The sequence below is a fragment of the Mobula hypostoma genome, chromosome 6 (assembly GCF_963921235.1).
Source record: "Mobula hypostoma chromosome 6, sMobHyp1.1, whole genome shotgun sequence".
NCBI classification, from domain to species: Eukaryota; Metazoa; Chordata; class Chondrichthyes; order Myliobatiformes; family Myliobatidae; genus Mobula; species Mobula hypostoma.
In genome coordinates, this window is record NC_086102.1 from 93,159,321 (window position 1) to 93,173,910 (window position 14,590).

Consider the following 14,590-nt stretch of genomic DNA (forward strand, 5'->3'; position numbering starts at 1 on the left):
GTAAAAAAAAACTTAACCCTGACATGTGCTCTGTACCTACTTCCAAGCACCTTAAAACCATGCCCTCTCGTGCTAGCCATTTTGACCCTGGGGAAAAAGCCTTTGACTATCCACATGATCAGTGCTTCTCATCATCTTACACACCTCTATCGTCGTCGTTGTGGCTATCCCTCGAGGTTGAGGATGATGGTCTTCGTTCTGAAGAAGTGGCCCACAGGGTGAAGACACCTGTGCATGTATTTGTTTAACGTGTACTTGATGTTGCACTCCAAGAAGCACACATGATACTTCATAGATCAACCAACTGATTCCAATGGCATGGAAACCACGACGATTGGAGCTGATGGATTTGTTGCAGCCTTCATCCGCCTTCACAGCCGTTGAGTTCGAAGTAACTTCGTCCGCCTGTTCCACTGTTGAGGTCTTGGTTGGATTGTTCTTTGTCAGGGACCTCACCCTCGACCTTACCGCCATGGTGACCCTACCAGGAGCATTGCTCCAGACGGCGCATTGCTCTCAGGATCACAGGACCACACAAGCTTCTCCACCACGACAAGGTGATAATCCACGGAGAAGACACCTCTATCAGGTCACCTCTCATCCTCTGTCGCTCCAAGGAGAAAAGGCCGAGTTCACTCAACCTATTCTCATAAGCCATGCTCCCCAATCCAGGCAACATCCTTGTAAATCTTCTCTGCACCCTTTCTATGGCTTCCACATCCTTCCTATAGTGAGGCGACCAGAACTGAGCACAGTACTCCAAGTGGGGTCTAACCAGGATCCTATATAGCTACAGCATTACCTCTCGGCTCCTAAACTCAATCCCACGGTTGATGAAGGCTAACGCACTGTATGCTTTCCTAACCACAGAGTCAACCTGCGCAGCAGCTTTGAGTGTTCTATGGACTCGGAACCCACGATCCCTCTGATCCTCCACACTGCCAAGAGTCTTACCATTAATGCTATATTCTGCCATAATATTTCACCTACCAAAATGAACCACCTCACACTTATCTGGGTTGAACTCCATCTGCCACTTCTCAGCCCAGTTTTGCATCCTATCAATGTCCCGCTGTAACCTCTGACAGCCCTCCACACTATTCACAACACCTCCAACCTTTCTGTCATCAGCAAATTTACTAATCCATCCCTCCACTTCTTCATCCAGGTCAACGAAGAGTAGGGGTCCTAGAACAGATCCCTAAGGCACACCACTGGTGACTGACCTCCATGCAGAATATAACCCATCTACAACCACTCTTTGCCTTCTGTGGGCAAGCCAATTCTGGATCCACAAAGCAATGTTCCCTTGGATGCCATGGCTCCTTACAATAAATCTTGCATGGGGTACCTTGTAAAATACCTTGCTGAAATCCATATACACTATATCTACTGCTCTACCATCATCAATGTGTTTAGTCACATCCTCAAAAAATTCAATCAGGCTCGTAAGGCACAGCCTGCATTTGACAAAGCCATGCTGACTATTCCTCATCATAATGCCTCTCCAAATCTTCATAAATCCTGCCTCTCAGGATCTTCTCCATCAGCTTAACAACCACTGAAGTAAGGCTCACTGGTCTATAATTTCCTAGGCTATGTCTACTCCTTTTCTTGAATAATGGAACAACATCTGCAACTCTCCAATCCTCTGGAACCTCTCCTGTCCCCACTGATGATGCGAAGATCATCGCCAGAGGCTCAGCAATCTCTTCCATCGCCTCCCACAGTAGCCTGGGGTACATCTCATCTGGTCCTGGTGATTTATCCAACTTGATGCTTTCCAAAAGCTCCTGCACATCCTCTTTCTTAATATCTACATGCTCAAAATTTTCAGTCTGCTGTAAGCTATCCCTACAATCGCCAAGATCCTTTTCTGTAGTGAATACTGAGGCAAAGTACTCATTAAGTACCTCTGCTATCTTCTCTGGTTCCATACACACTTTTCCACTGTCACACTTGATTGGTCCTATTCTCTCACGTCTTATCTTTTTGCTCTTAACATACTTGTAGAATGCCTTGGAGTTTTCCTTAATCTTGTTCGCCAAGGCCTTCTCATGGCCCCTTCTCACTCTCCTAATTTCTTTCTTAAGCTCCTTCCTGCTAGTCTTATAATCTTCTAGATCTCTATCCTCACCTAGCTTTTTGAACCTTTTGTAAGCTTTTCTTTTCTTTTTGACTAGATTTTCAACAGCCTTTGTACACAACAGTTCCTGTACCTTACCATCCTTTCCCTGTCTCATTGGAACGTACCTATGCAGAACTCCATGCAAATATCCCCTGAACGTTTGGCACATTTCTTCTGTACATTTCCCTGAGAACATCTGTTTCCAACTTATGCTTCCAGGTTTCTGCCTGATATTTCCCCTTACTCCAATTAAACACTTTCCTAACTTGTCTGTTCCTATCCCTCTCCAACGCTATGGTAAAGGAGATAGAATTGTGATCACTATCTCCAAAATGCTCTCCCGCTGAGAGATCTGACACCTGACCAGGTTCATTTCCCAAAACCAGATCAAGTATAACCTCTCCTCTTGTAGATTTATCAAAATATTGTGTCAAGAAACCTTCTTGAACACACCTAACAAACTCCACCCCATCTAAATCCCTTGCTTTAGGGATATGCCAATCGATATTTGGGAAATTAAAATCTCCCACCACAACAACCCTGTCATTATTACACCTTTACAGAATCTGTCTCCCTATCTGCTCCTCAATGTCCCTGTTACTATTGGGTAGTCTATAAAAAACACCCAGTAGAGTTATTGATCCCTTCCTGTTCCTAACTTCCACCCACAGAGACTTCGTAGACCATCCCTCCATGTCTTCCTCCTTTTCTGCAGCCTTGACACCATCTCTGATCAACAGTGCCATGCCCCCGCCTCTTTTGCCTCCCTCTCTGCCCTTTCTGAAACATCTAAAGCCTGGCACTTGAAGCAGCCATTCCTGCTCTTGATCCATCCAAGACTCTGTAATGGCCACAACATCATAGCATAAAGTACTGATCCACGCTCTAAACTCATCTACTTTGTTCATAATACTCCTTGCATTAAAATAGACACATCTCAAACCATTGGTCTGAGTGCGTCCCTTCTCTATCACCTGCCTATCCTCCGTGGCCCGCACTGTCTCTAAGCTTTCTGTATTTGTGAGCCAAATACCTCTCCTGTTTGTAAACCACATCCTTACTACTGTTTGGGGGTCTGTATATAACTCCCATCAAGGTCTTTTTACCCTTGCAGTTTCTTAGCTCTACCCACAACGATTCAACACCTTCCGAGTCTATGTCACCTCTTTCTAATGATTTGATTTCATTTTCTTAACAACAGAGCCATGCCACCCCCTCTGTCTACCTGCCTGTCTATTCAATACAATGTGCATCCTTGGACTTTAAACTCCCAGCTATAATCATGATTCACTGGTGCTTACAACATCATATATGCCAATCTGTAACTGTGCTGTAAGTTCATCTATCTTAATCTGTATACTGTGCACATTCAAATATAACATCTTCAGTCCTGTATTCACCCTTTTCGATTTTATCTACCTTTTACATTGCAGCTCATCCTGTTGACTGCAATTTTGCCCCGTCATCAGCCTCTCCTTGCTGGGAGTCTCACTATAGATAGTCTTTGTTTGTAAACCAAATACCTCATTCTCAGCACTATCACTCCGGTACCCATTCCACTGCTGATTTTCTTTAAATCCTCCCAAACACCTCCACCAAACCTGCCTGCAAGGAAATTGGACTGCCTGGAATTTAGGTGTAACCTGTCCCTGTTTTACACGTCACACCTTCCCCAGAAGAGATCCCAATGATCCATAAATCTGAACCCCTGCCTTCTGTACCAGTTCCTCAGCCACACATTCACCTGCTAAGTCATCCTATCCTTACCCTCACTGGCACACAGCACATTCAGAAATCCAGAGGTTACTATCCTGGAGGCCCTATATTTCAGTTTTCTACCTAGCTTCCTAAAATCACTCTTCAGGACCTCCTCACCTTGTCTACTTACGTCATTGGTGCAATATGCACCAAGACTTCTGGCTGCTCACACTCCAGCTCCGTGTTACTACTTCAGAGGACCTGCCTGAAATCAGCATGTAAATACAATTGCGAAGAAAGCAGGGCAACGTCTTGACTTCCTTGGGAGTCTGCGGAAATTTGGCATGACATCAAAGCCTTTAACAAACTTCTATAGATGTGCAGTGGAGAGAGTACTGACTGTCTACATCACAGCCTGGTATATATATTCAATAAGATCATGACTGATCTGGCTATGGACTCATTTCCACCGATCTGCCTTTTCCCCATAACCTTCAATTCCCTTATTATGCAAAAACCTCTCCAACCTTATCTTAAATATACTTACTGAGGTAGCCTCTGCTGCTTCATTGGATAGAGAATTCCATAGATTCACCACCCTCTGGGAAAAGCAGGTCATCCTTATCTCCGTTCTATTTCCCTGGATCTTGAGGCTATGGCCCCTAGTCTAGTCTCACCCACCAGTGGAAACAACTTTCCTCTCTCTATCTTATCTATCCCTTTATATATATTTCTATATTTTTATATATTTCTGTAAGATCTCCTTTCAATCTTCTAAACTCCAGTGAGTACATTCACAAACGACGCAATCTCTTCTTATAGTCTAAACCCCTCATCTCTGAAATCAACCTGGCGAACCTCTTCTGCACCACCACCTTTCTCAAGTAAGAAGACCAGAATAGCACTCCAGGTGCAGCCTCACCAGAACCCTATACAGTTGCAGCATAACCTTCTTGCTCCTAAATTCAATCCCTCTAACAATGAAGGCCAACCTCCCATTTGCCTTCTTGATAGCCTGCTGTACCTGCAAACCAACCTTTTGCAATTCATGCACAAGCACTCCCAAGTACCTCTGCACAGCAGCATGTTGCAATTTTTTTTACCATTTAAACAATAATCTGCTCTTTTATTTTTCCGTCCAACGTGGATGACCTCGCATTTACCAGCATTGTATTCCATCTGCCAGACCCTTGCCCACTCACTTAACCTATCTATATCTCTCTGCAGACTCTCCATAACTTCTACACAATTTGTTTTTCCACTCAATTTAGTGTCATCAGCAAACTTAGATACACTACACTCAGTCCCCCGTTCCAGATCATTAATGTATATCATGAACTGTTATGGGCCAAGCACTGACCCCTGTGATACACCGCTCACCACTGATCGCCAACCAGAGAAACACCCATGTATCCCAACTCTCTGCTTTCTATTGGTTAACCAATCCTCTATGCTAATACATCACCCCCCAACTCTATGCATCCTTATCTTATGGATAAGTCTTTCATGTGGCATCTTATTGAGCACCTTCTTGAAATCCAATTAAATAATGTCCATCTGTTCCCCTCCATCCACTGCACTCATTATATCCTCAGAGAACTCCAGTAAGTTTGTCAAATAGGACCTGCCTTTGCTGAATCCGTGCTGCATGCTGGATCCATTTCCATAAGACCATAAGACAAAGGAGCAGAAGTTGGCCATTTGGCCCATCGAGTCTGCTTCACCATTTTATCACGAGCTGATCCATTCTCCCATTTAGTTCCATTCCCCCGCCTTCTCACCATAACCTTTGATGCCCTGGCTACACAGATACCTATCAATCTCTGCCTTAAATACACCCAATGACTTGGCCTCCACTGCTGCCTGTGGCAACAAATTCCTTAGATTCACCACCCTCTGACTAAAAAAATTTCTTTGCCCTTCTGTTCTGAATGGGCACCCTTCAATCCTTAAGTCATGCCCTCTCGTACTAGACTCCCCCATCATGGGAAACAACTTTGCCACATCCACTCTGTCCATGCCTTTCAACATTCAAAATGTTTCTATGAGGTCTCCCCTCATTCTTCTAAACTCCAAGGAATACAGTCCAAGAGTGGACAAACGTTCCTCATATGTTAACCCTCTCATTCCCAGAATCATTCTAGTGAATCTTCTCTGTACCCTTTCCAACGTCAGCACATCCTTTCTTAAATAAGGAGACCAAAACTGCCCACAGTACTCCAAGTGAGGTCTCACCAGCGCCTTATAGAGCCTCAACATCACATCCCTGCTCCTATACTCTATTCCTCTAGAAATGAATGCCAACATTGCATTCGCCTTCTTCACCACCGACTCAACCTGGAGGTTAACCTTAAGGGTATCCTGTACGAGGACTCCCAAGTCCCGTTGCATCTCAGAACTTTGAATTCTTTCCCCATTTAAATAATAGTCTGCCCGTTTATTTCTTCCGCCAAAGTGCATAACCATACACTTTCCAACATTGTATTTCATTTGCCACTTCTTTGCCCATTCTTCCAATCTATCCAAGTCTCTCTGCAGACTCTCCATTTCCTCAGCACTACCGGCCCCTCCACCTATCTTCGTATCGTCAGCAAACTTAGCCACAAAGCCATCTATTCCATAATCCAAATCATTGATGTACAATGTAAAAAGAAGCGGCCCCCAACACGGAGCCCGGTGGAACGCAACTGGTAACCGGCAGCCAACCAGAATAGGATCCCTTTATTCCCACTGTCTGTTTCCTACCAATCAGCCAACGCTCTATCCACATATATAACTTTCCCGTAATTCCATGGGCTTTTATCTTGTTAAGTAGCCTCACGTGTGGCACCTTGTCAAAGGCCTTCTGAAAATCCAAATATACAACATCCACTGCATCTCCCTTGTCTAGCCTACTGGTAATTTCCTCAAAAAATTGTAATAGGTTTGTCAGGCAGGATTTTCCTTTAAGGAATCCATGCTGAGTTCTGCCTATCTTGTCATATGCCTCCAGGTACTCTGTAACCTCATCCTTGACAATCGACTCCAACAACTTCCCAACAACCGATGTCGAGCTAACAGGTCTATAACTTCCTTTTTGCTTCCTTGCCCCATTCGTAAATAGCAGAGTGACATTTGCAATCTTCCAGTCCTCCGGAACCATGCCTGAATCTATCGACTTTTGAAAGATCATCGCTAATGCCTCCGCAATCTCCACAGCTACTTCCTTCAGGATACGTGGGTGCATTCCATCTGGTCCGGGAGATTTATCTACCTTCAGACTATTCATCTTCCTGAGTACTTTCTCTGTCGTAATTGTGACTGCGCACACTTCTCTTCCCTGCTACCCTTGAGTGTCCGGTATACTGCTGATGTCTTCCTCAGTGAAGACTGATGCAAAATACTCGTTCAGTTCCTCTGCCATCTCCTTATCTCCCATTACAATTTCTCTAGCATCATTTTCTATCGGTCCTATGTCTACTCTCACCTGTCTTTTACTCTTTATATAATTGAAAAAGCTTTTAGTATCCTCTTTGATATTATTTGCTAGCTTCCTTTCATAGTTAATCTTTTCCCTCTTAATGACCTTTTTAGTTTGCTTTTGTAAAGTTTTAAAAACTTCCCAATCCTCTGTCTTCCCAATAATTTTTGCTTCCTTGTATGCCCTCTCCTTTGCTTTAACTTTGGCTTTGACCTCTCTTGTCAACCACGGTTGCATCCTTTTTCCATTCGAAAATTTCTTCTTTTTTGGAATATACCTGTCTTGCACCTTCCTCACTTCTCGCATAAACTCCAGCCACTGCTGCTCTGCCGTCTTTCCCGCCAGTGTCCCTTTCCAGTCAACTTTGGCCAGTTCCTCTCTCATGCCACTGTAATTTCCTTTACTCCACTGAAATACCGACACATCAGATTTCGGCTTTTCTTTTTCAAATTTCACAGTGAACTCAATCATGTTATGATCACTGCCTCCTAAGGGTTCCTTCACCTCAATCTCTCTAATCACCTCCGGTTCATTACACAATACCCAATCCAGTACTATTTCTTTTTTAACAATCGCTTCAAGCATTTCCCCCAGTACAGAAGTTAAACTAATTGGTCTATAGTCCAAGCCTCTACTATAACCCCTGCCAGTTCCTTCAGTACCCGGGGATGCATTCCATCAGGACCGGGGACTTATTTATTTTTAGGCCCACAAGTTTGCTCTGCACTGCCTCTTTAGTGATGCATGTAATTGTTGGAGCTTGTTTGCTTCATTCCTTTATTCACAGTACCAAAACAGTTCTATGCTGAAAAACCAAACCAAGTGAAATATAAATAAATAGCCAAGGAGAAATGTGTTGAACTGTCTCCAATGTTGTGTGCTAACTAGCTAACTGAAAGTTAACTGCACGTACTCCACGACACCAAAGTCTGCATGAGGATTTTCTGACATCTGTATCTGTCCATCCAAACTTGGTTCTGTGAGCATTTCACCACGTTCTTCCACCATATTTGTTGTCCAGCTCCATTTCTTCATCTTCCTCTTTATTCCTCGAAACTCCTTCAATCCTGCACTCTATTTAGAAAAATGTCTAGCCTGCTCTTTTTTTTCTCTCGCTCTCTCAAAAAAATATTAACAAGACAAATCCTACTGGCTAAGTTTTGCTTAATCAACTCTATTATTTTAAACAGATTGTATAATGTAATTAAAGGAACACTTATTGCATCTTGAGAAAATCTGCAGAAAATGAAATACTCAACAGCATAACTGTGCATGGTCTTTAACTAGGGTATTACAAATCTATAGATTTTGTGAGAATGTCTGTAGGAAAATGAATCTCAGGGTGCTGTGTGGCAATATATATGTACTCTGATAGTAAAGTTTACATTGAACTTTCATTTGATGTAAATGTCTCGGCCACACTACTCCTCAAATGACAAAACCTTAGTACATATAAAACTTCGTGAGTGCTTTCGCAGCTGCACTATCGCAGACAAATGGAAAAATGAACCATCAGGCTGAAAGACAGTTGTATCTCACTGCTATAATGCTCTTGAATGGACTTCTTGTACAATAAAGGTAAATTCTTGATTTCACGCTCTACCTTGTCACAGCACTTGCACCTGATAGGTCTCCTTGCACTGCAATTACTTTGCAAAACTCTGTATTGTGTTATTGCTTGTCTTTTTATAACATTTAAATGTACTTGTGTTTGGAATGCATTGTATGGATGGCATTTAAACAAACCTTTTCACTGAATATCAGTGAAAATAATAAACCAATTACCAATTTACTTTCCAGAACATGAGGAATTGCTGGAAATTCAAGCAACACACATCAAAGTTGCAGGTGAACGCAGCAGGCCAGGCAGCATCTCTATGAAGAGGTACAGTCGACGTTTCAGGTCGAGACCCTTCGTCAGGACTGACTGAAAGAAGAGTTAGTAAGAGATTTGAAAGTTGGAGGGGGAGGGGGAGATCCAAAATGATAGGAGAAGACAGGAGGGGGAGGGATGGAGCCAAGAGCTGGACAGGTGATTGGCAAAGGGGATATGAGAGGATCATGGGACAGGAGGTCCGGGAAGAAAGACGGGGGGGGGGGGAACCAGAGGATGGGCAAGGGGTATAGTCAGAGGGACAGAGGAAGAAAAAGGAGAGTGAGAGAAAGAATGTGTGTATATAAATAAATAACGGATGGGGTACGAGGGGGAGGTGGGGCATTAGCGGAAATTAGAGAAGTCGATGTTCATGCCATCAGGTTGGAGGCTACCCAGACGGAATATAAGGTGTTGTTCCTCCAACCTGAGTGTGGCTTCATCTTGACAGTAGAGGAGGCTGTAGGTCCTCACCTACCACCCTCCCAGCCTCTGGGCCCAACATATTGGTCCTCACCTACCACCCCACCAGCCTCCGGGTACAACATATTATTCTCCGTAACTTCCGCCACCTCCAACGGGATCCCACCACTAAGCACATCTTTCCCTCCCTCCCCCCCCCCCCGCTTTCCTCAGGGATCGCTCCCTACGCGATTCACTTGTCCATTCATCCCTCCCATCCCTCCCCACCGATCTCCCTCTTGGCACTTATCCTTGTAAGCGGAACAAGTGCTACACATGCCCTTACACTTCCTCCCTTACCACCATTCAGGGCCCCAGACAGTCTTTCCAGGTGAGGCAACACTTCACCTGTGAGTCGGCTGGGGTGATATATTGTGCCCGGTGCTCCCGATGTGGCCTTCTATATATTGGCGAGACCCGACGCAGACTGGGAGACCGTTTTGCCAAACACCTACGCTCTGTCCGCCAGAGAAAGCAGGATCTCCCAATGGCCACACATTTTAATTCCACATCCCATTCCCATTCTGACATGTCTATCCACCACCTCCTCTACTGTAAAGATGAAGCCACACTCAGGTTGGAGGAACAACACCTTATATTCCTTTTTCTCCCTCTGTCCCTCTGACTATACCCCTTGCCCATCCTCTGAGTTCCCCCCCCCGCCCTTTTCCTTCTCCCTGGGCCTCCTGTCCCATGATCCTCTCATATCCCTTTTGCCAATCACCTGTCCAGCTCTTGGCTCCATCCCTCACCCTCCTGTCTTCTCCTATCATTTTGGATCTCCCCCTCCCCCTCCCACTTTCAAATCTCTTACTAGCTCTTCGTTCAGTTAGTCCTGACGAAGGGTCTTGGCTTGAAACGTCGACTGTACCTCTTCCTAGAGATGCCGCCTGGCCTGCTGCGTTCACCAGCAACTTTGATATGTGTTGCTTACTTTCCAGAAGATGGAAAGTTATGAAGCAGCATGGAAATGAGACCTTCACTGCACAGTATTCCCTGTCAAAGTAGCTAGGACATGATTATCTTTAACAACTTCAGTATTCAATGGACCACGTATCAGACACCATCTAACAATTCAATTCATGACATCCCAGTGCTTTATTGGCTTTGAGAGGGTATAATATGAGTGGAATAAAGACATTGATCAATGGATTAGAACATAGATCATCTTACCTTCAAGAACACCCAAGCAATTTGATACTGAGGCAGCCTGCTTAGTAAGCAACTTATCCTCCAACCGGAACATTTACGCATCATATGGCTGAAGTAATTGAAATTGTAGAGCCCTGCTTGCTGAGTCTTCTTGACAGCACCTCCCAAAATTTCGACCAGGTTGATGGAAATGCTGTTGTTAGTAAGTTCCCAACCAGATCATGCATTAACATGGAAAAATACTGTCAAAATACAAGTCAAAATTATTGTCTCTTAATTTTGAAACTGTAGTCCAAAACTGTATGTTGGAGTACTTTCAATAGATTGGAATGATTCAAAGTGCACCTCTGCTACATTCTCAAGAATAACTGGAGTAATATAAACCCCATCACCAGAATCTCTAAATAGTTCGACCGTTGCCTTCCATCATCACTGGATGAGCCAATGGCTTGCAGAGAAATTTGCCATATTAAATGTTGGGAAGATTAAAACTATCATTTTTGGTTCTGTCCTCAACTCTGTTCCTTAGCCACTGATTCCACTCCTCTTCTTGGTGACCTCCAATCACAGTCTTGGTGTTGTATTTCATGCTGATTTTTTTGAACCTTGTTTCTGTCCTACAACATCTATTTGCACCTCTTAACATTACTCTGCTTCTGTCTCATGTTATACGTATGTTAGCCCTTTATTCATGCAATTGTTATTTAGAGTTAACAATTGTACTGCCAATTTGCCAGTGTCCCTCATTCCACTTTCCACAAATTTTAGACATCCAAAACACAGCTGTCCTTATCCTAACTGACGTTACGTCTTCGTCACCCACTATCCCTGTGCTGCAAACTACATTGGCTTTGATGCAGCCAGCATCACATTCTTATATCCACATACCCTCACCTCTCCCTATCTCTGTTCTTGTAACTCTGAATTATCTCCTTTAATTCAGGCTTCATCATCATGCTTGAATTTAATCTTCATGCCATTGGCAACTGGTCCAACTTGTGGCCAACTATCCAAATATATCTTTATGTGGCAAGCTATCAGCTTTGATAGCTTGATAATATTAGCCCAGGCTGTCATAGGAACAAGTGGTCTGATTCCAAGTTAGATAATATTAATGTGGTGTTTTGTTGTGTCAGAGGGGCTTCTCAAGCATTAAAAAAAAACTTGTAATGTAGGAAGAGTCAGGGTGGGTTAAGTCAGGAGGGAATCTTAATGTGTGGTCATGACTAATCACTTGTATGAAAAAGTTTTAAGGAGTTATGACAACAACCATAATCAACAGTTACCCTGATTTCATGTTGTAAATTAATATCATATGAAAACAATAGAAATATCAGCTGAAATTGTAATATTTCAAATTGCAGCAATTTCCAAGTACAACGCTGAAGCATATACTACTGAAGTACTGGAAACTTGCATGAAAGGAACTATTCTTAGCTGACTGCTGAATCTTTAATTTAATTTCCTCTCCAGATCAATGAATTAATATGGAACTTTGATGCAGAGCTGCTGGTTCTTTGCCACCAGAAATATAGGCTAGACATAGTTTTAAAGATGGCTGACCTACGACATGTTACACTGTTTGAAGAGGTGCTTCTCTTGAAAGAATTTGAAAAGAGTGAGAACATTCTGCAGGATCGGGTTGACCAACGTATCACTGAACGAGCGGAAACACAAGTAAGTAGCTTATTCAATTTTCTTTTACCTGACAATGAATCAGTTTTAATTCTGCTTGAATTCTTTTTCCTCATTTTACATCTAGATATTAAAGCAACAACCAGAAATCCTGGTCTCAACTTATCAAAGATATTCCATTTACCCTTTCCAAGTCTTGCAAAAAATCCCTCTGCAAATTAAAATTAATTTGTTTTCGCTACTTCCCTGTTCTATAAAGGGCCTTCAAACTACAGCGGTGCTAGAAAGTTTGTGAACCCTGTAGAATTTTCTCTACTTCTGCATAAATATGACTGAAAATATGATCAAATCTTTACATAAGTCCTAAAACTAGATAAAGAGAACCCAGTTAAATAAATAACACAAAAACATTATACTTGTTCATTTATTTACTGAGAAAAATGATCCAATGTTATATGTATTTGTTAGAAAAAGTATGTGAACCTTTGTTTTCAGTAACTGGTGTGTACAGCAATAACTTCAACCAAGCGTTTCCGGTGACCATTGTTCAGTCCTGCACATTGGCTTGGAGGAATTTTAGGCCATTCGTCCTTATAAAAGTATGGCGACTCTGGGATGTTTGTGGACTTCCTTGCATGAACTGCTTGCTTCAGGTCTTTCCACAACATTTCTTTTTTCTTGTAATTTATTTTTTATTGAAGTTCATCATCAAATAAACTTTTCCATAAGACGTATTTCAGACTCTGTACATTTATATCATGTATTCATATTTGTCACAAATCTACACATAATATTTGTCTGAGGAATACACTTATAGAAAAGAGAGGAAAGAAAGAACAAGCAAAAGGAGAAAACTATGTACAAGTAGGGAGTGATTTTTTTTTACAACATATTCAATGATTTGTGAGAATAATGTACTGGGTGGGCACAGGAGTACATTCAGCCAGAGACTCATTCCACCGAGATGCAACACAGAGCGTCAGAGGAAGTCATTCCTGCCTGTGGCTATTAAACTTTACAACTCCTCCCTTGGAGGGTCAGACACCCTCAGCCAATAGGCTGGTCCTGGACTTATTTCCGGGCGTAATTTACATATTACTGTTTAACTATTATGGTTTTATTACTAATTAATTATTTATGGTGCAACTGTAATGAAAACCAATTTCCCCTGGGATCAATAAAGTATGACTATGAGTATGACTATAAAATCAGGCCTATGAGTTGTTATGTAGTTAAGCCACCTTTCCTAGTATGAATCAAATTGTTCAAACTTATGATTAACAGATGCTGTTATCTTCTCCATTTTGTAAATGTCCATTGTAATTTCCATCCATGCATTTAAAGTTGTGATCGTGTGATAACCATTTCCTGGTAATAGTTTTTTTACCAGTACATTCATTAAATATTTATCTCTTTTCAACCATTCTTGAGGTATATACCCAAAATATATGATCTTACTTTCTAAGGGTATTTCACATTTTAAAATGTCTTGTAGGGCATTGTGTATCCCACTCCAATAGTCTTTGATAACGGGGCAATCCCAGAAAATATGATAATGGTTTGCATTTTGATTTCCACAATTTCTCCAGCAAACAGGGAGGTTACTATCATAATAAGATTTCTGAGAGGGTGTAATAAAATATCTTATCAAGTTTTTCCATCCAAACTCCCTCCATTTCTGTGAACTGGTACACTTCCATTGATACCTCCATATTATTGTCCAGTCTTCCTCAGATATTATTATCCCTCCTTCCTTCTCCCATTTTGTTTTAATGTATGAAGTTGAATGTGTTTTAAGATTTGACAAACCCTTATACACGCTTGAAATTATTCTGCTACCATTATCTGAATTATATGCTTTTCTAAGTAGCTCTATCAAACATGTACTTGCCTTGGTTACATTTTAACCCTCCTATTAACATACTGTTGCATCTATAAATACCGATAAAAGTCTTGTTTTTCTAGTAAGTGTTTCTCTTTAAGCATTTCAAAACTGAACAGTGTTCCTTCTTTCATTATATTGCAAATAGCTGTTATTTCTTTAGCTGTCCAGTCCTTAAATCTAGCATCCAGTTTATCTGGCGTAAAATCTGAGTCATATGCACACCATTTAAGAATTGCAATGTCTCTCTCTAGTTTATATTCTTTTATAATAGTTTTCCATATTTTAAGAGTCCATTTC

General features: G+C 42.0%; 1 protein-coding gene across 1 annotated transcript in view; it reads left to right on the top strand.

The window, feature by feature from the left end:
• Window positions 1–14,590, top strand: part of LOC134348205 (cilia- and flagella-associated protein 44) — a 235,486-nt gene that overhangs the window by 150,737 nt on the left and 70,159 nt on the right. Inside the window, exon 26 of the mRNA XM_063051223.1 lies at window positions 12,247–12,450. Within this exon, the coding sequence (XP_062907293.1) occupies window positions 12,247–12,450 (204 nt within the window). The remainder of the gene's footprint in view (window positions 1–12,246; window positions 12,451–14,590) is intronic.